Here is a 27,645-nt window from a genome sequence, read left to right on the forward strand (position 1 = left end):
ATAGGGATGTGTGCGAATAGTGAATGTGAATAGTTTGAGTGTTTGTCTGTGCTTTCATGTAAGATATGATATATGGGTTCTGATGCAATAGTGAGTCATAATACTGAAAACATTCTATATAAAATTGCTTCCATTTGTCAGTCTGGTAAAGAAGGCATATCTTCACAAATATGAAAGAGCAACAACAGAAACCAAAGAGTTGGAGGACAGAGAAAAATATCATAAATTCCTAAACATGGATTAATCAAATTATAGCATCCACCTTAATGATCTTAGTCAGGGTAGACATATTCCATATTAAATATCAAAATGAAAATGAGGAAATTTTTTATGCTATTGTTATTATTATTATTTTTTTGTTCAATTAATTTTTTTTTATTTTTGTCTGTTTATATTAACATATGTGTGTATTTTTATTCTCATCTTTTTTATTGTCTGTGTTGTTGTTGTCTCTGTGTACTGGAGGCTTTTGACACAAAAACAAATTCCTTGTATGCGCAATCATATGGCAATAAAGCTCTTTCTTATTCTGATTCTGATTAATATACTGTATTTGTCTTAAGGCAAGACTATAAAAAGACTTTTGCACCAATTTGATGCTAGTCAATGCTAATTGCCAAAAGTCACAGCCAGTCTATAGATTCTATGCAGTAGGAGTTGACATTTCTCCGAAAATAGTGTATAGTGTATGATGGGCACAGACTTTTTTAAGTGTCAAAAATTGATTCCATCCAGTCATTGAGATCAAATGTGCTGATATTTTTATTTCTGTGATTATTTGGGGTTCGATGACCATGTCACACTAAACAAAAACTGCCAATGTTGGCCTACGATGAAATTATCAAAATGGTCTCCAATGGCAAAATCGTGGCCAAAATTTCAGTGTCGACCAGAAAATGCAATATTTCTTCAGTGTTGTGAAGCCCAGTACAGAGGACACAAAGCACATTCAGGTGGACAAAATCAAAGAGCATCTGAGAGCTGATCTGCCCTTGTTCCAGGATAAAAGGCAAAGTGATGGGAGAGAGAGAGAGAGAGAGAGAGAGAGAGAGAGAGAGAATGAAATGCTGGTGTAAAGTTACTTAGTTTTTTCTCCTGGGCCCTCACTCTTATCTATTCCCACCATCTCTTCCTTGCTCACATTCTCTCTCCCTCTTTCCTGCATACAAATCCTCAATTGTCAGGGTACGTGTGAACTGTTGTTTCAGAGCGGACGACAGCCAGTTGACCCCTGGACAAAGAAGAGCACTGTCCGGAGCATGGTGCTCTGATCTTAAGCAGTACAGATGAACAGAAGGTCTTCTGACTTCCTCAAGTGGCCAGTCTTCTTTATTAAGACCTCAGGGTATGTTTCTAACCATTATTTCTGTGGCTCTGTTAGCTAAATGAGGTTTTAACGTATTTAAATAATGGAATTTTATTGACAGCATTTTGAATGTCATGAATTAATAATCATGATTTAATAAAAAAAAAGAAACATTTTAAAACAATTACGAGATGCATAATTGCATTTTATTAAACGGCACAAATTATGAGATGCAAGAAATCTAAAGAGAGCCAGTTCTTGAGTTTTGGCCAAGAATTTCCAATGATATAAGGATGATTTAAGGCTTTCCAACCACTAGGTAGCATTGTCACAATTGTTTTTACCATGCTTTCGACATATCCATATCTTTGGTAAAATACAGTATTATACAATAATTTAAAAACAAATGTTGAAAAGCAACATGACTGACCTAGGAACCACATATTAACTAGCATACACAGATAGTGTAGACATTGGAAATTTGTGCTTTCCAAAGCTTCGGTGAACACAATACAGCTTGGATTACTGCATTTTGGCAGCACAATGGAAGAAGAAGGTGTAATGAGAAGAGCTGTTTCATCTGGGAGTATCAGGCTGAAGAACAGTCCCAGCTAATGAGGTTTTTTTTATTCTTGTCTCATTACCAACCAGTTCATTTGGCTGGTGATACCTGTGAAGAAGACTGTTTAAGGAGAAAAATGGACTCTGCGTTGCGCATGTATCCATTATCAGTGCATTCATCCTCTCAGTCTTCTAGAGGAGAAAAACAACGTAATGCTCTTTAATGTCTTCCGTGTGTTTTTGGGGTTCATGAGTAATTCGGAATGCGCTCACTCAATCCACTTTTTCTTCACTGTTATTGTTTTTTTTTTTTTTTACTTTCTATCATCTTCTTATTGTCGCTGCCAATTCCCCTCTCTCTTCTTCTGTCCCCCTGTCTCCCTCCTCTCTTTCTGTTTCTCCTACACTTGAACGTATGTTTCCACTCAGCCCCAAATTCTTTCCAATTCTAAGGCCTATTCCCCCAGGCTAAAAGGAGGGGCCTGATCTGGGGCCAGTTTTCAATGACCTGGATCAGCGTGTTCCTGCATACTCTCCTTTCTTTTACGGAATAATCCATATAATATTACATAACAACATCCTCTTGAGTTACAGACTCAGAGTTGTTCCCACCTGTACAGCACTGAATTATTGGAAAAGTCTGTCTTTGGTTCTGCTGTTGGATTTGTTTTATCTTCATTCAGATTTTGTGTACAAGCCATTTATAGATTCAGTTAACAATACACAGAACCAATTATAAGATTAACTTAAATTCAGACATCATGTGCCTATAGAAACCTCCCAAACTTTCAATCACCTTTCTCTGACTCTGACACAATAGGCTTAATGTGCAACAGACATTGTATCCTCAGTCACTCTACTCCTGGCAGTCTGCCCAGTCCAAAAAGCCAAAGCCTCCAGGAAAGCATCCTATATGGGGCTGGTTTTTACGTTAGCTTTAAATTATTGTCACTGAGGAAATGTTCCAACCTGAAGATTTACAGGACACCTGTAGAGAAAGGCCTGCTTTCTAATACATGAGAATGGTTTGAATCTTTGAGTGTGTTCTGTGTTTCTCAGTTTAACGGATGGCAGTGACAGCAGATTCTGTGCTTTATAATTTGTGAGGGTTTTAAGACAGAAATATTGTTTGTAGCCAGTGCAACTCTGTGTAATTGGAGATCTTCACATCTTGAACGCATATGGCTAAGAGCATTAACTTTAATGACAGAGCAGCACTATTAAAAAATGAACTTCTGAGCTCTCATAAATGAGCTGCACAGAAACCTTAAATATAAGTTCAGTCATTTACTCTTCCTCGTGTTGATCGAAACCTGTATGACTGGCTTTAACCTGGAAAACCACAAAAGGAAGCAAAACGTTGATCCTGTTTGCATATAAGACACAAGTGTTTGTTTTTTTTTTTGTTCAGTGATGCCAAATGTCATTAATTCTCATATGTGTTATGCACATATTTAGTTCACAGAATAGGATTTGAGAGACATTGTGGCCTATGAAGGAAGGAAGTTTAGAACAAGAAGAATGTAAGAAATTCCTTTTTAGGTGAACTACCCCTTTAAGCTTCAGGTAACTTTACTTTATAAATCATCCAAGAACTCTTTTGGTGCAGTTCTCGTTTCCATGGCGACATGGATTCCTTTGATTGGTGGAGTTGTCCGCATCAGGATTTTGAATAGTGTTATGGGTATTAAAGACAATTTGTTTGTGAGATCGCTCTGACTTGTGGCTTTTATGGAAGCATATATCATCGCTTAACAATCTCAGAGCTCATGGAAGACCTGTCTTGAAAGGTTTATACGTTATCTCAAACACATTTCTCTATGGACAAAATGAAGGAGGTTTTTATTACACTCTGTAGAGGCTGATTTCATTGCTATATTCTCACTACAGCTGTATTTACAGCTGAAATGCATAACCATACCATCATCTTCCTCATTTTGGATTTACTATCATCTTTCGCAATATTATCTTGCTAAAGTTCTGCTTAAAATGGAAATTACATTCAATATGCTGTTTGGCTTTTGCTTGCTAATGTTTCAGTACTCAGCACAGCCAGAAATAGAAAATAGCTTCATCTGGGAATCAGCTTAGTCCTCAAAGCTCCCTATAATGCTCTGATGTTGAAATCTTTTTTTTTATTTGGGGGGGGGGGGGGGGGGGTTGCAGAACCAGATTCAGTTTCACTCATTTGTAAAAAGGCAGGAATAAGGTTGTCATAGCAACACTGGTAGGTTTAAACTCCCCCCAAATTCCCCCTTAAAACGACATTAAAAAGAGTATAAAACATAATAGAGCCATGGTACCATTTATTTTTGAGTGCAAAACTCTCTGGAAAGGCTTGGCCCTTTTTTATTCAGTGGTTCGCAGGCTATGAGACTGTTTTAATGATGCCTGCTTGAATCACACCCATCTGCTCATTATTTAGCCCTATTTTTACGGCTGGCTCAAATTAAAAACTAATAGTGGCTACTCCCAGACTTCCTTCTTTGAGGTGAGGTCCATGGTTCCTCCAAGACTTATGCTTTGTCCGAAATCAAATTGGTCCTCTGTAGGTACCACATTTGTATAAGAACTTACTTTGTGGCCCCTAAAAACATTGTGTTCCATGTAGTATGAATTTGTGTATAAATCACATTCGTCTGGCTTCCATGATATATATATATATATATTTATTTTTATTTTTTTTGCAGGCACCACAGTAGCTATTATTTTTATATATGCATGCATGTATCTTTAGTGAAGATTTTATACTTTAGAGCGGTCAAGTATGAGGCACTGGAGGTTATAGTACGTTAAAGAATGATCATGTGACTTTTATGCACACCAAGTGACCTGTAAATGTGAAGAAAATCCGTTGCAGTTTGGTGTTATATTTCTTTTTCGAATTGCCTGAAAAACCACCTCATGTAAGTGTAAAAACTTTTTTTGCAATTTATGGGAGTTTTTGTGAAATTGATGTTTTTCCATTAGGTGTATTTCCAATTCACAATTTCAGTTTGCTCAATTTGAAGGGTTATGGAAATACAGCTACTGTCATGTGACCTATGATGATACAGGTGTGTTGCTTCACTGCCATTGAAAACTCCTCTCATGTGTCCTCATAGTTCTTTGATTGCACTTTGGAAATTTCGACAGACATTAGTATTAAGACACCCAGGTAAATCTGGCCTAATGTTTATTTTAACCTACTACATAACAGGGAAGTAGAATATTGTGTTGGTGGAATTGTGTAGAATAGTATAGTGTAGAATAGCCCCCCACACAGTTAAATCTCATTGGTCCAAATTTCTACTTTACATTACTGTAAATTAAATATTAAATGTCTTACGATTAGGTGTGAATTTGCCACAAACATACTGCTTTTTGTTGGAAATTTGTCACATTGTGCTCATTGTTATTAGAAGACTGAACATTTCTTCATCATCACATACTGGAAAACTGCACTTTCCTTATTAAATACATTTAATGGAAACAACTTGTTTCTTGCAGGTTTCTATCAAGTCTTCAGATATTAGAGAGAGTAGAGTGAACACCAATGGGCCACTGAACCCCATGTGAAGAGGACCTGTTTCAAGAAAAGGTCATGTAAAGGAATGTGGCCCCTTGTGAGATTTTAAAAGTTTAAAAGTCTGGGTTCTGCCTTTTTTTTTTTTTTTTTGTAATGGTGCAGTCCATTGGTTTTTTGTTTGTCTTTTGTTGCTCGGTGGGAACCAAAACAGAGACTCGTTTAAATTAAGAAACAGTGTTCCTCAAGCTTTGAAATCTGTGGAAAACCACTCATTTAGAGCACAGTTGTCGTCAAATCTTTAATACTATATTCAACAAGCAGCAGTATAGTGTGCAAATCATGCATGCTCTTGCTCTCCTTTTATCACTTCAGACCAGGTGGCTTTGTGGAAGTGCAGACTAATTAGAATTATGTAAATGAAATTATCCTCTGAGTCAAGTTCTCAGCCACTAACTGCTAATCACTATGATTCTTATGTAATTATATATTTTGCTACAGGTAAATGACATAGCAGGCAAGGGAACCTGAACAAACAAGGTTTGAATGTAATGATTTGAATGATTAATGTGATCTGATTGAGTATTGTTCGGTAGTTTTACGTATGTTTTTTTTGGATAATTTTAATATTATATTTGTGTGCACATGCATTTGTTTGAATGGGAGTTGTAAAAAATCTGCCACGCCAATAAAGCGCACTAAAATTGTAATATAAAAAAAGAAGAGAGAGAGATTTTTGCAGACACATTGCTTTTGCATGAAGATCCAAAGTCTGTATTTTCAGCTTAAAAATACTGACCACTACGCCGCAGCTTTTTGTTACTGCTAATGAGACTGAAATCTCTCCCGCTGTTTAATGGGGCTAGAAAAATACCATACTTGTGCACGTTCCTCTGCCTAACCCTGGCCACATACTAAATTACAGCTTGGGCTGGTGTGCACATGTGTATGGACTTAACAAGATGATAAACTAACACAGACATTTAACTCAGCATCACTAAAGAAGAGCACAACATAAGTAAGATATTTAAATATGCCACTTATTTCCAATGTATGCAGTACTCATACATTATTCCAAACTCTCAGCCATGTTGGCTACAGTCATGAAATTTTCATATGGAACAGTAGAAATGCAAAGCGTGTAGCTCATCTATTCCAGTTTCTGTGCTCCGCAGGCATCAGCAGCAGCAGGAGGAGAAACTGCGGGCTGTGGTGATGCTCCTTTCATCTCCTCTGGCTGTGGATCAAGCAGTGTGTGCTGCCCCCACCCGCACTCACTTCTCTTCCCCCTTCCTCCCTTCATCCTCCACCCAGCTCCTGTCTGGAGAAGGCACTGATGCAGTATCCCAGCGGATTTTATTCATCAGCAGCATATACCCCGATTTTAACCCTCATGTTTGTTGAGATTGACTTTACTGTTTTTTATTTTGTATTTATTTATTTATTGTTAAAAGTCCCAAAGAGGAATCCAAATACGTTTAAACATTTAAACCTAATATATATATATATATATATATATATATATATATATATATATATATATATATATATATATATATATATATATATATATATATATATATATATGTTCATATACATGTGTGTGTGTATGAAAAGGGAAATTGAATACAAATGATACATTAAATAAAGAGGTATTAAAGATGTAACACAAATATATAACTGACTGGAATAATATGACTGTTGACACTTTTGTTAATAAAAGGGAAGTGGCAAATGTTATATGACTCCACATCTGGCTAAGCAGCAAATATTCTCACAACCACTTTAAACCGGGACCCATCTCAGCTGATCTCATTCATTATCTCTTTGAAGCACTTCATTCAATTTACTGAAACTCAATGAAGCCCTGTTACTCTGCATTGGTAACTAGGGGAAATCTTATATTTAGACACATACTTGTCAAGATTAAAGAGGACAGCTTTTAATTTGACTCAGCTGAAGGCCTTTTTAGATTGCAATTAAAGGGGTTCTTAATTCAGGCCAATTAATCTAAGACTGGGGCGTAATAAATCAGTAAATACAAAGATACCAAAGAGACCAGACGAAACTTTACTTTGGCGGGTTTGTTAAGCGCAAGTAAAAATCGTGTCAAAATGACAATCTATTGTTAAATGATTGTATATATCTATATAATATATAATCTATATATATGTCTCTCTCTCTCTATATATATATATGTGTGTGTGTGTGTATGTATGTATATATATATATATATATATATATATATATATATATATATATATATATATATATATATATATATATATTATAAAGCAAGCCAAACTCTCTAGCAACTACAAAACTGCATTAAAAACACAAGCTTTATTTAATAAGTATGGAAGAACTGGATTCCACCTTGCACAGCGGACTGCGGCTGATATTTCAATGAAAATCCAGCTCAGTTTGCCAGGTTTTCCAAATCACACCATGCTTATATAAAGCAACTGTTAAAATATTTATGAACACCTATTCTAATTAATTCTCACTCTCTCTCATTAGAATTAATTAGACAAAAAAAAACATTTTAAAAAGTTTTAATGACACTAATTCATAATAGATAATGTGGCATAATGTGGCTTAAAAAAAATTACGTTTTGGACATAATTCCCATAATTATTTTGAGAGAAACCATAATAAGGAACCTTCTGGTTGCTTTCGTCCAGCAGAACCATCTTCAGTTGCCCAAAATGAGTGTGTTCTCAACCTCAACCACAGGACAGACCACATTATTATGCATCTTAGCTTTAAATTGCATAAAAAATATAGTGTTTCACAAGTCCATCACACATAGAAAATCACTCAAAGCACAAAAGCATTCACTCCCTTACACTTGGAGTTCACCTCACCATTCTCAATATAGGCTCTCTTACCACACTGTTCAGATGACATATTTGCCATTTTACTTATTTGGGAGGCCAGTGCTTTTCTGAGGTTGGCATGCATACATCACAGTAATGCCCCCACAAACCACACGTTCTGTTATGCTCCTGTCCTGCTTTAGCTGAGGCACTGCATTTTTGCAAAATATGCAAGTTTTGCATAACATGCAGATTCTTAAGCAAACTATACAGTATACATTCAAGAGATTTAAGCCACATCTTGAATGTGTTCTTGATTAACCCTATTTCTGTTTTGCACTGAAAAATTATTCATTGAATGTACACATTTTTTATGGTACGTGGTTGCAATCAACTTATCTAGGCTACATTTAAATAAATTTAGCTGACTAACATATTTTTTTTATTATTATTAAATGTAGCTAAAATAAAGTCTTTGCAGCCACATACCTTAAAAAAATGTGTGTGCCTGAAAAAAACTAAAACCCCTTTTGATAGCTCACTTGCATACTTAATTTTGAAATATGAAAAGTGAAAGTGATGTGACATACAGCCAAGTATGGTGACCCATATTCAGAATTCATGCTCTGCATTTAACTCATCCAAAGTACACACAGACAGCAGTGAACACACACACACACACACTGTGAACACACACCAGCGATGGGCAGCCATTTATGCTGCGGCGCCCGGGGAGCAGTTGGGGGTTCGATGCCTTGCTCAAGAGCACCTCAGTCGTGGTATTGCTGGCCCGAAACTCAAACCCACAACCTTCGGGATTTGAGTCAAACTCTCTAACCCCTAAGCCACGATTTAAGCCACTTTCTAAAAAAAATTAATTTCAGTAAGCTGTTCTCAGATTGATATACACTCATTATTCAATTATTCATTAATTTAAATATTATTATCCATTATTCATTCATTTAAATATTATTACTCAGTTTTTCATTCATTTAGACATAATTTTTTCATATTCCACATTCTTCTAATGTTAAATGCAATAATTTTTTTACAATGTGTTCTAACAAAATATTTATTGTGTTATGACATATTGTGTATCATTGACAGATACTTTTGTACGTTATGGTGATTTGGTTTAAATGTAAACCCTAACCATTTAGATTTTGAATCTATTTCAACAAATGATGTTCTGTTTATTAGAAAAAGGTCAAAAAAAATGCTTCTGACAATTAGTTGGTCCAAATAGTGCCCCTTCATCACTGACATACAATGTAGCAATATACATTTTTCAGTTATTTATAAGAATTTTTAGCTATAGTTTTTTTTTAAGTTGTTTATTCATTCTATTTTACAACAGGATGTTCTTGATATCAGATTGACCGCAAACACAAATGGCATTACTTTTCTACAATCTTCTTTAATAAAGTAACATAAAAACCACCTTTTTGAAAAGTGCATGTTTACTTTGTGTTAAACATGCTAAAACCTGTTCAAAAAGTTTAAGGCAAAATAGAAGGTTGTGAATTTTGAAAGTACTTCAAACGAACAAAACAGGGGCTTCTGGGTCCCAAAACAGCCAGGGAGTCCGTCTCAACATTACAGGGTTAAATCCAAATCCAGCTGCTCTGCAGAATCCATGACGGTGTTTGGATGGCGCGCCTCCTGCTTTTCACTCCTATTGTGATGCTCCGGCTCACACACACACACACACACACACACACTTACTCACTTTACCCAGCGCCAACAGCCAAAGAAACTAATGCTGCCCTCTTTACCAGCGTTTGAGGTTTTAAAACTATGCCTTGATGTAATTTAGCAACCCCGCTGGAGTTCGGAAAGTGGGAGAAGTGAAAAGGGAAAGTTGGGAAGTAATCGGTGAAGTTTTTCGCTATCGCCGTGCAGGAGCGCATCGAGCCGTAATGGCGAGTCGTGCGCGGACAGGATCTCGATTCGCTCTCGCGGCGTGGAGCACACACTCCCGATCACACTGGAATAACCTGGAGATTTCAAAGTGGAGCCTAGTCGCCCTGTTGCTGGTTGTTTGTGGTGGATTGTGTGGTGCGGATAGTGAGTTCTCGATCCTGGAAGAGGCTCAAGTTTTGGCAGTGCAGATGAAGAAGCTGTCTACTCAGGAGCTGGGTGTTCTCACCATGCAGGTAATAAAACACACTTCTAAAACTTTAGCTTGGGGTTTTAATGCACTTTTCTACATTTATAATCTGTAATGTTTCACGGGTATTTAGCTTGCTTTATTTATTATCTGGAATAAAGTGTGAAATAAAATGCACGTTATTTATGATAGATGCAATTCCTGTATACTGCCATATAGGCTACTAGTGTGCATTTCTTACCTTCATGTTTATTTGACATAGTTTGCATTGTTTATAAAATTTAAAAGCGGTTTATTCCAGAGTTATTTGGACTTTAAAAACATGTTCAGGTAATGACAGCCTTCACAATTGCACGTTTATTGATGAATTGCTTCTAGTCATGCTTGCGTGCATCCATTCATTTAAAGGCTTTATATGATATGAATGCACAGATTTAAAACTGCATTTGAAAGATTTGTCTACTTCTCTTCGTGTCGTTAGTTTCCTAATCAGAAACATCTGCTGTATTCTATTAGTTTCTCCAGTCAATGTATGAACATATCTGCATTTTATAAATAGACAGTGTATGGCCTAGCTACATTTATTTCCCCAACTTACAAAATACTTCGTGTTTTAAAAATAGAAGCGTATATGTCTCATTTACTACTGCAGCTTTTTATATCAATGTGGAATAATTGAGTTAATTTTATATTTTTATTTTATATAAGTATGTAGCCGTGTGTTTTTGTAAATACAGGCCATTAAATGCTCTATACAATGATCTGGCGCCACCAGAATCAGGCAGATTATGTATAAACCGTGATGCGTGTGAAATGCATACCAATTTCACACTAATTATATGTTTTATGCGCTAACGCTCCGTCTTAAAGTTTCAAACTTGGGTCGATATGCGAATATTATAAAGCAGAAACATCATTCTTTGAAAGTCCTCTTGTATTACGATTACACGAAACGATGTTTTCGGAACAAACGGTAAATTCAGTGTGTGGCGCTGTGATGTGTTGGTGTAAACGCGCGCGCAGAGGTGGACAGTAGGGGGCCAGGCCCAAATGGCCTTTCATCTGTGCCACACTATACTGCTGTCCTAGCTCCTCCTTTTTTCTTTGTCACACTCAGATGTTAATAATCTCCCTCTAGCTCTCTGTCTCACACACAAACCCCCCCCCCCCCCCTCTCTTCCAACTCAATTTGGATTTATAACTGGTTGTAAATCAAATGAACGAATTACTCATGCAGCCGCATTTACAAATTGGCAACCTTCACAGAATATCTGTTGTTGAGATCAATTTTTCTTCTCTTGCATTGAGCCATGTATTTAGCTAGAGTAATTTCCCACAAACTAGACTGTCTGCTTCCAGTTAAAATATTCCTGTGCCCATAAAAACATATCTGACCTCATGTGTCTACGTACTCTTTTGCACCTGCATCCTAGCTTTAATTCAAGGCCTACACCAGTGTTTGATGTATCTTTTTTTAAGTAGTTATTTTTATTGTAATTATTTATGTTCAAGATGTCATCTTTTTTTCATTCATATATCAATATGTTTCTATAATGCTTTACAACTGATGAGCATGGTTTAATAAAAAAAAATATTTAATGCTTTATATATAAAAAATTGTTTTATCAATTCCTTAAGATGGGTTACTCACGTAAAACCTGTTAAGTGTACTGAGGGTTTTAAATGTCATTTCGTCTTAGGTATATTTGCTTTTTTTATTTGCAGTATTTCACTTCAGGCTTCTCTGAGCTCCCTCTGTTTGTCCATCAGACTGGTGGCTGTGGTTTAAGTTGAGGCTGTTTTAACTGAGGCCTCCTAATTGAATAATGATGGTAATTTTGAATCAGTGTGTGTAAAAAGTAATAGAGATGGGCTAGAGGATTGATTATGCAGACTCGGCCGATCCTCTGGTGTTTGTCATGTCTTATTTTCTCTACCCTCCCACGTCAATAAACATAATCAATATCAAATCTAATAGCTGATTGTCATTGTGATATGATTGTAGTTGAAAAATTGTACTGCTGTTATAGGAAAGTCCCAAAACCTGTAGATGCACTTGACATTTAAAGGGAAATGCCACATTTTAAATTCTGCTATTTACTCATCCTCTTGGTATTCCAAACCTGTATGTCTGTCTTCAAACGAACGCAAATCACAAAGAGCATTAAGAAGTATTTGTCTATACAATAAAAGTCAGTGGGATCCAGAACAATATTGGACCCCATTCACTTTCAGTGTATCAAAATAATAATAATCTGCATATCATATAGTGTTTTTTTTGCTTCACAGACTGGTCTTGTAAGCAGTCTTTGTGCTGGGTTCATCAATGGGAATTAGTCCTGGTTTCAAGGACTTTTCATAGTCTCTGGGTGGGATGATCTCTTATGAAATAGCCCATTGAGACCGAGCCATTGGAAATGACCCATCCGGTTAACGACAGTCTATCCATCAGCTCATGGCCACTGAGGCCCCTTCAAAGAATTCCAGCCTGATAGGCCACCCCCACCTTACTGCCGATCTGGTCACTAATCTATAGGTTCTTGTGATCTAACTCCGTTACAGTGGATGAGTGTGTAACAGTAGGTTGTTTGTGAGCTTTCTCGTGAGGGCAAGTCTTTTCGGTCATGCTTAATTAGCTCTGGATTATATGTTGTGTTGACTGTCTACTACTACTCTGTAACTGTGACCTTTGGAACTGCTTCCTGCTTAAGTGCACATGCTCGCCTGAGAGAAACAGCCACTGGTCTTGATCAGAAGAACTGCGACCTACCTTTAGGTTCTGTGGATTGTGTATAATTAGTTTTCTTTGAAATTAGTTGAAGATTTTTTTGATGACTCCATCTTGCCTAAACAAAAGTGTCTTGTACCATTGTGTAGTGATTATCAGATGGTATTTTTCTGGTATTAACGTGATTCTTCAAAGAATACTGTTGGATTAATATAATGTCTTAAAAATTACATATCTTCCAAAAGCAAACAAAAATCAATAGAAGAGTAATTTTTGTTTCTTTTTTTATCCTTATTATTGGTTTTATGCTGAAATTGGTCTAAAAAAAGACACATTTTCTGATAAATCCAAATGTTATTTATCTGTAATTAAATACCAGTTATGACATATTATTGATGCCTAGTGAAATCAGTACAATACTGTTTAAAATTTGGGGTTTGTAAGAAGCCTACATTTATTTGATAAAAAAAACACAGTAAAACAATAATATTGTGAAATATTGTAGAATATAAGGATATCACTGATGAATAGAAAGTTTGCATCTGTTTGAATCTTTTATCACATTCTAAAGGTATTTACTGTCACTTTCTACATAATGTATCCATGCAGAATAAAGTATTAATTAGTTTTGGGGAAAAAAATAAAAAATCATATATTTATGATTTCATAAATATAGCATATATTTATGGTTTTGGTTTAATGACAGTGTCCCCTTTAAAGAAAAACTATAAAGAAAAAAATGTGGTTTAAAACACACACGCCAAGTTCTTAGACATACTTTTTGTATTCATGTTTTTTTTTTTTTTTTTACTTTATACAATTTTTAAAATAAGTTTTAATTTCATTACCAATGTCATGTGGTGTAACCAAATAAAAATATCAAATTTTCATTATTTTCAACTTGAATGCATGAGTCTACACAGTCTAATAATTATTTTCAAAAGGGGTTTGTTTAATTCCTCATAAGATGTAAATATTACTGTATGATTACGCTTTATGGAGTGTTGCACCACATGACATTTAAAAAAATTTGATATGTGTTTAGGTTTTTGACTACACTGCTCTCTCTCTCACCCACAAAAATTCATAGTCTTCCCTAGATTGCCAAATTGGTTTGCCCTCCATGTGCACTTGTTGCTCTCTTCTCCCCCCTATATATTTTCTGCTTTATCTTTCATTCTATTGTCCCTGTACTTTTTCAGTATCCTGCTGAAACCACTCCCAGACTCGAGTTAACAATCTAAAGCGAGCGTTCCTCACCGTCCATCGCAGCAAAACATTTGTATGCTTTAATTGTGCTTTTGGCGAGGGGAAAAAAGGCCACCCTGGCGGTCCGTTCATCGGGTATCTCCATGGTAAAGTAAACCTCAACGAAGCCATTGTAGCATATTTTTCATTCACTCGAAACTTCACCAAGAGAGCTTCTCATTGCACGGCTAGGATGCGCCTGTTATTGAACGACCTAGTTAGAAAGTCTGCTGTGTGGAAGCTTTTGAGAGGACGTCTTTCATTCACAATCTCCCAGAGGCAAACCCCCCACCCTTTCTCTTGGAGAAGAGTCTGCCTTCTGTAGTGCCTTTATTAACCAGGAGCTGTAATTAACCGGCCTTATTTAATCAGTTTGGGCTCTTTCTCTCACACACACGTAGGGAAGAATAGAAGCTTCATGGGAACTGGCCTTTGTGCAGCGCTCAAAAGCTTCTTTCAGTAAGTTCCTACAGGGTCGACCTGGGATGGGACATGGGGCCTTATCACAGAGTCTTCAATAAGAAGGTCTTCACACACCCTAACCTATCCGTAGGGGGATGGGGTTTGGAGACCAGGGCCCCCCCAGCACTCTTAGAAGTGGGTCTGTGTTGGTGTTTGTTGGGTGACTATGTGGGGAGGCTTGGTGCTTGTTCTCTCTTCAACTTTTGTTTTTTAGAACTGTGATCTCCTTCCCCCCTCTCATCTGATACGGCCTCACATTGAGTGTGAGAGACTAGAAGAGCCCTTATTGCATTCACACCAGACTGTTTTTCAATTCCGCTTCTTTTCATTTCAAACCAACAGCCCCTCTCTTTCCAGGGTCTAGACCATCCTGATAACCCTCATGTTGTTGTTTGTCTCAGAGTAAAAGAAATGTATAGGATTGAAGAGTTGGATGTCGATTAAGGACTAGTTTTTTGGTCGTATTGTGATGCAATAGTTGAGCAATTTGGAGGGATAATTCATTTACTCGCCCACATGTCGTTTCCAAACCTGTATTTTATTCTTGCTCCTGGAACACAAAAGGACATATTGATTACACAAAAGGAGTGTTCTGACTACTTTGTTCCATACAATGAAAGTAAATGGGGATGGGTGAAATGTTGCTTTACCTATGAATTTCTGCTAAATGACTAAATTAAGTCACTTTTTTTATACATAATATTTTATGTATTTGTTTATTTTTAGAATAACGTTCATTTATATATTCATCACTTTGAGTCCAGTCCGATTTAAATCAGACTCCAAACCAAATTTTGATGTACTTTGGATAGGGTTTGTAAAAAAAAAAAAAAAAAACAGATGTCTCCTGGTTTAGACGTCAACAACTAAATAGGTTTGAGCTAGACACAACAATTTAGATTTCTTCTGCCTGTCTGAACAAAGCCCATGTTAGCGATTAAAACCATTAGTTGAGAACCCATTAATGTTTAACTTGGGTTTTTTTTTTTTCCTCCACCATTTATTTTCACTTAAAAGGTTGTTGATGAAATCTTGGAGTAGTTTTCTCAGGCTGCTATTGATTATTTAGAATGTGTGTTTTGAATCGACATTTTCTTTCCATAGTTTCCAGAGCCTCATGTATTTTGTATATAGAGAGTCCGTTTGATAGGGCATTGAAGTGTTTGACGCAGGAATGTTTCAGTGTGGGAGGAGTAGAACAACCATGAAGTGACCGGGTGAGAAGAGCTATGTCTGTGCAGCTAAACCCATTCACTGTGAGTGAGTGAATGTACTCCACTTCATTAATCCTGAACTCTCTGATCCCATTCACATCTGCTATTAACAGTATTGAAGTCCTCATGTAAATATAACAGACACTCTGGGCATCGATTCTTTTACTTTATATGCTTCTGAGAATCAACACCAGACCAGACCTTTTTTGTTAGTTTCAGGGAGCAAAGATTAGTACATTTTAGCAAAACTTGTATTCTCCACCACAGAGGACGGAGCTCAGATTGAAGATGGATGTGTTAAGAGAATAAGGAAGGGGAGGATGACAGCGCCCATTGTGTTTGGTCGGGGGGTCGCTCCCTGATTTAGAGATTATATTGGGTCCATAAATACAGGGGTCAGTAGTTTGCATCCCATCCAAACCACTTTATCAGATAACCTTTGAGATAAGAGGGTAGGTGGGAATTCCTCTTTGTTGTATTTGGGGCACACTCTTATTAGCTGTTTGTTCTGGACCATAGCTGTTTTGCTTCAGATTCGTAACAACAGGCTAAAGCATAACATGTTGTCAGCATGCAAAATTTAGGGATGAATGATATTGTTGCCATGTTGGGACCACTTTTAAGATAATAAAATGTTATTTTTAATTAAAATTATTATTATTATTATTATAAAGGTATATATGAATAGCTTTTTTGTTTCACTGATACTTCAGCACATATTGGGTATTATATTATCATTCTTGCAATTTGTCATTAGCGATGTTTCCATCCAAAGATGTGAATTTTACTTATGCGCGAAACTGGAATATCACATCAAACATTTGCGAAATAAAGCACCATTTCCATCCAACAAGTCAAAGAGAAAAATTTGTCACTTCCTTATAAACTGGCACTAAATATCACTAAGAAAAGTAGGAGAAGCCACTGAATATAATAATTTTCATATGGTCAATTACTTGCGCCTCAGAACACAATAAATGTGTTTAATGCTTTCGGAGGTGGATGGCTGCTGTTTGGGAATGCAGTCGTGTAAGATAATTATACGGAAAATTTTGATGACTGGCTTTGCTCAGGCATTTCAGAATGACCAAAACAATATTTCAGATGCTGTGCAATGAGATTAGTACACTGGTTAGTAAAGTTATCCCATCCCATCATGCAAAGTCTCATTACTTTTTTTTGATGCGCATGGTGTTTTTATTCAGTAAATGTGTTTCCATCGTAATTTATGGCAATTTTTTTATTAAATAAAAAGTTAATCCTATTCAGTTGTGCGCATAAGCATCTTGGCGTTTCAGTCCAGCATTTTTTAATGCGGTATTCCAAAATGTGCATTAATAATACATTTAATAATACTACAATCAAGTTATAAATCTAGCAGACTTAATGACGTCTTTATGAATATCCATGAAGACTGAAATACATGCTTTTTATTTACAGGTACCAGCCTATATTTTGATTCCTATATCCACTTGTAGCGTTTAAGCAATTTATTTATTTATTTAAATAACTGCAATATTCAATTCAATATTTATCGGTTTTCTGGCCTGATAAGTAAACCAAAATGATTATTAGCTAATTCTACTAGAATTTCCTCTCAACATTTCTTACTAAAAAACTCTTGTGCCAAGCTCTATACTGTAATTTACAACTGAAAAGTTGTGCTAAGCTCTGTATTCATTCAGCCATCCAAAGTTAATATCCAAAAAATATCTAAATACATAAGTCAACCCAGTTGACTAGTCTTTTCTGGTGTTAGTGTACAGGTAATTCTAATCTCATATACTCCATTTCAAAGATTGGCACTCTCACCCACCCCCCAAGATGAAGCAGGAAATGACCCCAGATACTGTCTGAACTTTGAATCTCTGTCTTGTAGTGTGTACTTTGAAAGATAAAAGAACCTTGACTCTGAGGCCACTAATTGGCTGACATAAAGGAGCGTTCCTGCTTTGAATGTGCGATAGGAAAAGGAGGAAAGCTGCTAGAGCAACAAGCAGCAGCTGTGTTTTGCTATGACTGTCTCGAGCCGTGCCGCTCCTTGCCAAGGACAGTTATTTTATCTACCCCGACTGACTTGTAACGCAACACCTGCGTTAGCACAGCAGATGAACTTGGGTGTTAGGCACGAGAGTACATTTCCCCTCTATGATATGTAAACAAGAAAAGGGAATCAGAAAGAATTTTTATTGGCCATGACACTGTGTGCATGGAATTTCTTAGGGTGTGTGTGTTGACTTTTTATGAGCATTTCCAAAGTAATTCTTCTGTTTATTGATTCATGTTCCCTAGAGGCTCCATAGAGATGTTGCAGTGTGCTCTCAGATAAACTGCCCTTGTTTTGTGATTGCTTTAGCAGTAGAGACCAATTTACTGCCTGATTTACTAGGTGCCTGTGCCTCTGAGAGAGCGAGAGAAAGAAGAGAGCAAGATTGTGGGAGAGAAAGAGAATATGTTTGTGCTCAACATATGCATGTGCACTTATCAAATCGTGCCCGGCAGCAGTCCGCTTGGCACTCGTGTTTGTGTGTGTGTGTGTGAACTGGTCCGGTGCCAGCGTCTCTTTTACAGGAGTCTTGGGGACAGCGCTTTGAGTCTCTGGTGTCTGCTGAAAGGAAGACTGTGTGTAATGAACAGTTTGCAGCAGAGCACTGTGGGAATGCAGGTGTCTGGATGGAGGCGCTTATTGTAATGTTTAGTGGGCTCTGCATGCACGTTTACTCTGTTGAAATGCTTTATATTTATGGTTTCTGTTATTTTCAGTTTGCAGTTATCTAATACTGGAACATTACAAGTGGATGTCCAAAAATATCTCCAATATTGGCAATTTCTTTTAATTTACCTTTTTTTAAATACTTTAAACTGTCTCTTTAAAGTCATAACAGGCAGTAAAGAATAGGCAAGCTAGTTCTAGTTCTAGTTAGGCCTGTTGTCTTCACCTGGACTGAAAACAGAGACTGAAAAAAAAGGAAAATGGTTCATATTTGAGTGTTAATCATGATGTTTATGTGATTGCTAGCCAGCCTATTCATATCATGTATTCAGTCAACATCTGTAAACATTTAATTCAGCTTAATCTTCTATTATTTACCTTCAGTGTGAGACTGCTTCAGATTTCTTTTGGATTTCAACCTGATGTTAATGTTAATATTAATATCTGATAATTTCAGTGTGATGTCTTGATTTAGTTACTACACCGCAAACCGGAATCAGGCCTTCAGCTGTGTTTAAGTGAGGATTTACCAAATCTTTCATCTGATTTTCATCTCTGTTTGGGTTCCTCAAAGAGGATTAGGTGAGTTTGTTTGTTTGAAATGTCTTCACTACATGAACCATTATGTATGGTGCCAAAACTTAGTGCCGTATTCCTGTATTTAGCTGGATTTGGGGAAGGGAGGGTTGGTATTTTTTTACGATTTGAATTAACCCTGGCAGCTTTCTCGATGGAAATGTCATCATTTAGAGAGCAGTTGCAAAGGAATGTAAGCAATGATTTGACAGCAAATATATCTTTGGTTGCCCTGGGTGTTTACTGTCTTCGCCGTAAGACTTTGTGGATCATTTTTCTCTTTAGTGTGAGTTTACTAGTTTGCGCACAAATGCATATTTGCATGAGGAAAAATTTGTCCATGAATGCCCAGGGCTTTGATCAGCCAAACTTTAGACTTGCAATGGTGTCAGGGTGTATAATCTGACAGAAACCGCATCGATGACATTTCCAGACTACTGTTTCAAATGCATTTCTGTCTCGTTCTCTATGCTTGTTGTTGGCACAGAATTTAGGGCGAATGCAAAGCGAGTGTGTTATTTTTTTTTCCATTTCCCATGAACATGTGCATGCAAACCTGATTGAAATTATGGTATTACAGAAATAATTGATGCCAATTGAGGTGCAGTTTTTTTCCCACAAGTTGTTTGCAGTTATTACATTTGTAGGCAAATGTTTCACCATGTCACTGCTACTTTGAGCAGATAATAACCCACATTCAAAGTTTTAGGCCTATAAAGCCCATTTGACACAGATTTGAAATTTAAAATTTCTTAAAATGGAGAGAAATTACCTGCTAGACAGGCGTCCTAGCTACTCACCAAAAACTTTCTGTGCATAACTTAATTCTAAAGTAGAAAAAGATGTTATCTTATAAAAATATATTGCAGTAAAATTTAAAATGTGCTGGAGTGATTTGCTAAAGGCAGAATGATGTTCTTTCTGATTACAGCTCTGATACCATTAAAATCTCACAGTGGCTACATTTACATGAACCCAGATAATCAGTTTGTAATCGTGTTGACGGCTCAATCGGACTGAAAAATGTAAACACTACAATCAGATTCATCAATAGTAATGAATTCAGTCCGATTGAACCAAAAAGTGTGCATATAAACGTAGCCAGTCTGACACCATATTTAACTTAATCCTAAATAGTTTTTGTTGGATTACATCATTGTAATCATTGTACTTCTATGCAAAAGATGATTGCTAACTGTTAAATAAAGCTGTGCAATTAATAACATTTGATTATCATGCGCATCTCGTCAATAAAGCCGGTCCCGTGATTAGTAGTAAATCACCATCACCTATTTTTAGATTGAGCGTTGTTTCCTGACAACCTAGGCAATATCGCGCTCAAAATCAAATGTGATTCATCTGCGATTATGAGGGCGATTTTGCCTAATTGTCAGTGAATTACAGCTCTAGTGAAAGCCGGTTAATCTGAAAACAGGTTATGATGATTTACTAATAATCACCGGACTGGCTTTACTGATGCGATGCGCGTTAGAATCGAATACGATTAATTACACAGCCCTACTGTTAAAGCAATACAGCTGTTGTAATGCAGCTATTTTCTTGAATATTGTGTATAAAATATTGCAAATAATAAAAAACAAAAAAAGGTTTTTAGTTCCCGTTTCAACACGGCGGATGATTGACAGGTGAGTAGGCGTTCCTTCACTGTTGTCTAGGGCAGATCAGGGTTAAGTCTTTACACTATGAATGCAGTGTGGTCACATTTTTGACTATCTGAGAATGTTAAGTGATTGTATCACAAACATTTTGTACCTCACTTATACTTGTATTTAGCACCGTCCGCTTATGGTCAGATCACCCAAAATGAAAGCCAAGTATAAACAGAATCTTAGACTTCAGGGTTTGAAGCATAGTAGCTTGTGTGAGTGTAATAGACTCTTGGCAGGCCTGTGGGTATCAGAGGCCCTCCTCCCTCACTGATGCTGTCTGTAACCAAGCCCCTGTGTCCATCTGAGCGTGTTCACTACGCACCCTGAGTTCACATCCGGCAGGCAGCCAACAGAGCCTTTGTCCTCTGGATTGAAGTGAGCAGCAGGATCCTGCTCTGTCTTACTGATCCGAGAATAACCAGAGATAAGCAGTGATCCCAGACTGGAGTTATTCTTCCTAAACATTGGAATGTGCTTCCCCTTCCAGGACTTGGACTGGCTTTTCATTTAGAAGTTTTATGGATTCAGGATTTAAGTTTTGTTGGGTTTTAGGTCATGTGTGTTAGTTTTGAAGTCCTAATTTGTATAAGTGTACTCCTAAAAGTTTAGTTTTGGCAAATATATCAGCAAAACAGACCAAAAATACTCTCTCATCCTGAACTGCGCTGTTTTTTTCCACCTCAGTGATGAAGTACAGAGCTGTTTTTCCATGTAATACACCTTTAGAGCTCCCCGGGGTTTGGTCTGTTCTTGAAACTTGAAGTTTTACAACAGAGCACATGTGTACAGTAATTCTAGGTAGTGTCGGTCAGTGTTCCTGTGAAAGATACTGCATTCTTCAGTGACGGCCCTACAAAAGTCCCTCTATGATCCACTGTCACCCTGTTTCCTGGCCCTGTCACCACTGTATGACAAGTGTCTCGCAGTCATCAGGACAGAAGAAAGACAGATGTATATTGTCAAACAGTTTATTCCAGTAACAAAAGCATAACATTTTGGAAATAGCAGAAAAAAATCAAATTACTCTTTTGTATACTTGGTAATAAGTGCTTTAAAATGAGTATTTTATCTTGATTTGCTTCTACAAACCTGGCAAACTTTTACAAACCCAGGAATTATCTAACTGAAGATCTAAAAACATGATTTTGTTTCCCAACGGACTGATTCAAATCTGTACACCCTGACTCTTGAAGGTTGCATAATATGCAGTCTGATTTGACCTTGCGATTTTTCATCAGTGTGTTCCAGTTTTGCATGCAACACGAATACAGTCATTGAATAGAAAAGAGTGTCGGATTTGTAAACTGAGACATAGATTAGCTGTTTTGATTCTTGAAGGCACTACTTTAGTCAGTACTTTTAGTCACATTTCATGTGTAACTTAGAGGAATAGTTAAAGCACATCAAGTAAGCACGTTTAAGTTTCCATTTATCATATTTGATGTTTTCTCTTCTGTGTCAGTCTTCGAGACTTTGACGTGTGGTTACGAGAGTGGACAGTTTGTTTCATGTTGAAGGTAAACAAATGTGAACCTTTAAATAAATTTTCCTTTTATACGGAACAGAGTAGTGTTGTCACTGTACCAAATTTTCAGTATTCGGTACCGATACCATTGAAAATCCACAGTTCTCGGTACCAATTTCGGTACAAAAGCAAAACACAAAAATATACTAAGAAACAAAAAACACACTTTTTATAACTAAAAATAAAACCAATGCCATTCTTTATACTAAGTTACAATTTTGTTTAAAGTTTTTCTACAAGTAATATAATTATGAAAAACAGTAAACAAGTTTCACCCAAGTTAAATTTGTCTTTTAATAAATGAAATTTCTACATTATTTGTTGGTATTTGTTATTTAAATTAAAATATTCCGCGACTGTCCATATTAAAATGTAAGTTTCATTTTCATTACTGGATTTTGAGATTCCGTCAGTGTTTTCTGCTTCGAGGAAATCATAGCGATGTATGCGTCAAGAACCAGGTTGACTCGGTACTTACCACTGGTACTTAAAGGAACCTGGGATCGTCCCATTTTCCTTTTTGTAGTATCAACTTGGTAACGAAGTAGAGGGTCTTTTGACAACACAAGTACTGAGGTTAAAAAGTGAGGAACAAAATATCTTCCTAAAGTTAATTTACCCCATATAGATTCACTTGTCCAGTTTTCTGTTGCTTGAATTATGGCTAGCTTTGCTTTGTCCATGTCAATAGCCTTTCTGCTAAAACTGAGGTTTTTTTCAAGTCTTAACACAATTATCCTTAATATTTTCCTGAATCTATCCTGAAAGACTTTAAGGAAATTGTCCAGATGAACAGGCTCAATAGAATGCAGTATGTACACGTGAGCTCACTTTTTAATATAATGCAAATAGAGAAAATGAGAGGACCACACTTGATCATATATACGTGTTTTCATTCAGTTTGGCACTCCCAAGTGATCTGGTGGAATTAATGCAATCAGAGCAATGAGAATAATGTTTTCTGAATAAAAAAGCAGATCGCTGGTTTATAAAGGGAGGTCTGTTTACTTAAGCTTGATGGTGCTGAAATGTTGGCTTTCACAAGCCTGCGGTCAGAGTTTGATTGCCTTGTTCCCATAAACTCAAACTGACTCTGAGATGTTTGATCTGAATTACGTATTTTATGTGGAAAAAGAGATTTGTTCTTCAGTCCAGGCAGAAATCCCGTCTTCTACCATGCTGTTTGTCTTCTGGTCAGTGTTTGCTCTCCAGTTTTTGAGGTTTTCTCACCTCACTTAATTCATATATAGCCGTTCTCAGTTCAAAAGCGTTAGATGAAGAACATTACAAGGGTGTTATTATGGCTGCAGGTGCCAGATCTGTTGGTGTGTGTCTGACTGTTGGCAGTGTTGAAGGAGAATGGGCACAGAGGGCAGCTAAGCCCGACGTAGCCCAGACCATATGTAGGCATTGTGGTTGGGAAGTTGGAAAGTTACACCACCGTGAGTGCCAGGGTAGCCAGTACACGGTCCAGGACTTGCAACATAACCCACATGTAGCACGATAATTAAAAACACAGCACAAAATTCCTTCTTGTTGTCATTTGATCGCACCTGTGTGTGATTAAACTGTTGGAGTCCAAGATTGAGAATGTGTATGGATGTGTAGTAGGTCTGCATACATTTATGGATTAACGCTTCTGAAAGATTTCATATGGGAGGCTTTATTTTTTTGGTTCTGGTTTGCTTTACCCAGAGATTCTTAACTAATCATTTAGTTCTTTGATCGTTTACTTTGGTCTGTCAATAACACCGTTTTATATGTCTTCAAATGGTATTCTTTTTAACGAGACCCAGATTTGAGGTCTTGAAGCCTGACTTTTGTACATTAAGTGGATTGTATCATTGCACAAGTCAATGTCACATTGCTGTTTAATATTGAATAGTTTATTTGTTTTATAATTTGTGCATAATGAGTCTGTAGTGTTCAGTTACTACTTTGATCGGTTAGTAGACTTTTATACGAAACCAAAATCTGAAATATGTTAGTCCAAATCCCACAATAATTAAAAAGTTCTGTGGTACTACTGTGGTTTTTTATTTTATTTACCGTATTTTTCGGACTATAAGTCGCACCTCAGTAGAAGTCGCATCAGTCCAAAAATACGTCATGATGAGGAAAAAAACAAATATAAGTCGCACTGGACTATAAGTCGCATTTATTTAGAACCAAGAACCAAGAGAAAACATTACAGTCTACAGCCGCGAGAGGACGCTCTATGCTGCTCAGTGTGGACTACAGGAGCACTGAGCAGTATAGAGCATCCTCTGGCGGCTGTAGATGGTAATGTTTTCTCTTGGTTCATGTCAAATTAATTTTGATAAATAAGTCGCACCTGACTATAAGTCGCAGGACCAGCAAAACTATGAAAAAAAGTGTGACTTATAGTCCGGAAAATACGGTAGATATTTTTTAAACACAATTGGATAACTGTGGTATATATTGAAAGTACTATGATATTACATTCCAATATCATTGGTGTACCTCAACAGCATCCCTTTAAAGAAAACCAACTCATGTTGGAGGCCTTTTTGGTAACACAGATTTTCTGTGCAGGTGAAATGAATAGATGTACTGCTCCTATCTTTTTGAATACGGAAAGACCAAATCTAAAAAAATGTTTTATTTTAGAGATATATCACAGCTTTCCCTTCACTGGTTGACTTTTTCTAAAACAACACTGCAGTGGGAAGTCCATCTGTTGGCGATCTGGATGATCTGGTTCTAGGTAGACCCTGCCAGTGTAGCAGGAAATGAAGCTCTGTCTCCATTGTCCCTCATAGATGGATGAGCTCCGGGAATGTCAGACAGGGCTGTGGACTCCAAGACCTTCTCCTTTTTTTTTTTCTCCCTCCTCCTCCTCCTGTTCCCCTTTTTATGTATTTTCCAGCGAGTTGTGAATTGTGCTCAACATTTGAAGCTCACACTTCACCACTGACAAACAGACATCGCTCATCTCCTAAATTTTAACACCCCACGAGAGGAAAGATTAGAGGCTCTGAGTCTCTCTCATGTTTACTTCCACAGTTCTCAGAAGCTGGATTGCCTGCTGCCCTATTTTTAGTCAGAAGAGTATAAAAGTCTTGCTCTTCTCTTCGAATATTGCTATGGTGAAAATAAGATCATTAACTGCATCTGGAACCTCAACACGAGGACTTGATAATATGGAAGGTTTTTCATTTATTTTCCACATGCTGCAAAGTGGATGAAGTCAGTTGCTTCTTTGAATCTAATGAATGCTGCTCTACACTAAAGACTTTTTGTTGACTGTTTTGATGTTGTTTACAGTTTTTCCACTTAGGCCAGTTAAGTTCGCAGTAAGTTTAATGTAGCCTACACTTTTAAAACCTACTCTTCATAAAAGGAAGATTCAATAATAAGCTGTATAATTACTTTATATTACAATATTAAGCTGTAGTTTAGATTTTTACTTGCCCTGCCAATATTAAACTGTCCTTACCACAGTGTTTTATTTATATATTTTACATTTAATATAAAAGTGTTAATTAATGTTATATTTTTGTTATATTTGTTTAATATACTTTAGATACATTTTATTTGTATATTTTATTTGATATTTAAATTTTATTTATAATTTTATTTGATTATTTTCATTGTTTTTAGCAGTATGTATATATATATATATATATATATATATATATATATATATATATATATATATATATATATATATATATATATATATATATATATATATATATATATATATATTAATGAACACTGAGGAATCAAATAAAAAAATTATAAAAATAGAGCCTCCATAGTATATTGGTATAGTGAAACCAAAAAGAAATGTAAAACTAAACTTGTTGTCAGCAACTGCTTGCATATTTTCCCCCCACAAGAATACCAACATGTTCATCTTTGGTTTAAGAAGCGGTCTTTTACTTTGCTTTAGCATAAAAACCATCCATAGTTTCCTCAATATTCACATCATCTTTGCTGTGCGTACCTTCGCACTTGTGCTGACGCATCAAGTATAAACCAGGCTCTACACTCGAATCGCTGTGAAGTTCAAACAAGTGTGTATATATATATATATATATATATTTCTAATATAATATAATGCGTAACTGTTCTTATTTTCTGTAGCTTACCAATTTTTACACAGGTATACCTTTTTATGTTCTGTGCATATTGGATCTTGTAAGCCTGTGGCAATGACTGTACGCAAAAATTCAAGGTAATAAAACACTCGGCCTCTCAACTGTTGTCATTGTTATTTGGGCCCCCTTCACATGTGGAAACCATTATATCCTGTCTGCTGGACTGAAAAAAAAAAAAAAAACCAGTGCAGCCACAAGTTGTAGATCTGCAAGAGAATCCGCTCCATGACCTGGTCTCTCAACGGGCCCCTCAGTGTTTGCACAAAGAGGTTTTGTTATTGTAGGACCCCAGGCTCCGTCGGCCCCTCCACCGACACTCAGTCTCTCCCTCGGTGGAGGGGCGGCCTATAATGTATGTTCAGCCCAGAATGGATAAAAGACACACTGGCGTAAGGTGTGTTATCTCTGTAGGTTATTTATCTATAATTTGAGTGAGGCCCAATGTATATCCACATTTAAACAGTATTTGGATGCTGGATGTGTTAAAAGATTCTTTTATAGTAATACTACACTTTTTTTTTTTTTCCCCCTCAAGAAGACATCCCAGACAGTCATCAGACTAGGCTGAACTGCACATGGTCCAAGACCTTGAAAGTTTATGAATGCAATGTTTTGTCTGTGCTAGTAATGCGTAACTGTGGAAACCAAAGTAATTTCTGCACCAGCCTTATACAATGTCATTACTTCAGTTCTGATGGTCAGATAAGTTTGAGAAGTTTTGGTATTAAAGAACCATTAAAACAACTAATGCTCCATTAACCTGATAACTCTGTGAGATTATAAATGCAGTCCACCCATATATGCTCGCATGTGGAACTCATTTTACACTCACTCTTTTTTCGTCCACCCAACCCCCTCACAAACACACACTTCAGTTTATTCACTGCTAATGTGAAACATATTAGCTGCACTTCAGTATCTGTTAAGACTCTTTTTGTCTAACAATATTGATGAATGTATGGGAGAAAAGTAGAAGTTGCAACATATCTGACAAATATCTGTAAACAGGACATGTTCTTGACTGTTTGTTGTAAGAACCAGCATTATTAAGAGTTTGGTAGTAAAATAAAATGATTACGAT

The 27,645-nt window shown here is 36.6% G+C and overlaps 1 protein-coding gene across 1 annotated transcript in view; it reads left to right on the forward strand.

Annotated features, from left to right (window-relative positions):
* The first annotated feature begins 9,828 nt into the window (after nt 1–9,828).
* Nucleotides 9,829–27,645, forward strand: part of cachd1 (cache domain containing 1) — a 66,032-nt gene continuing 48,215 nt past the window's right edge. Inside the window, exon 1 of the mRNA XM_052559494.1 lies at nt 9,829–10,347. Within this exon, the coding sequence (XP_052415454.1) occupies nt 10,111–10,347 (237 nt within the window). The 5' untranslated portion in view covers nt 9,829–10,110. The remainder of the gene's footprint in view (nt 10,348–27,645) is intronic.

This window comes from Carassius gibelio, chromosome B6 (genome assembly GCF_023724105.1).
Source record: "Carassius gibelio isolate Cgi1373 ecotype wild population from Czech Republic chromosome B6, carGib1.2-hapl.c, whole genome shotgun sequence".
In the NCBI taxonomy this organism is placed as follows: domain Eukaryota; kingdom Metazoa; phylum Chordata; class Actinopteri; order Cypriniformes; family Cyprinidae; genus Carassius; species Carassius gibelio.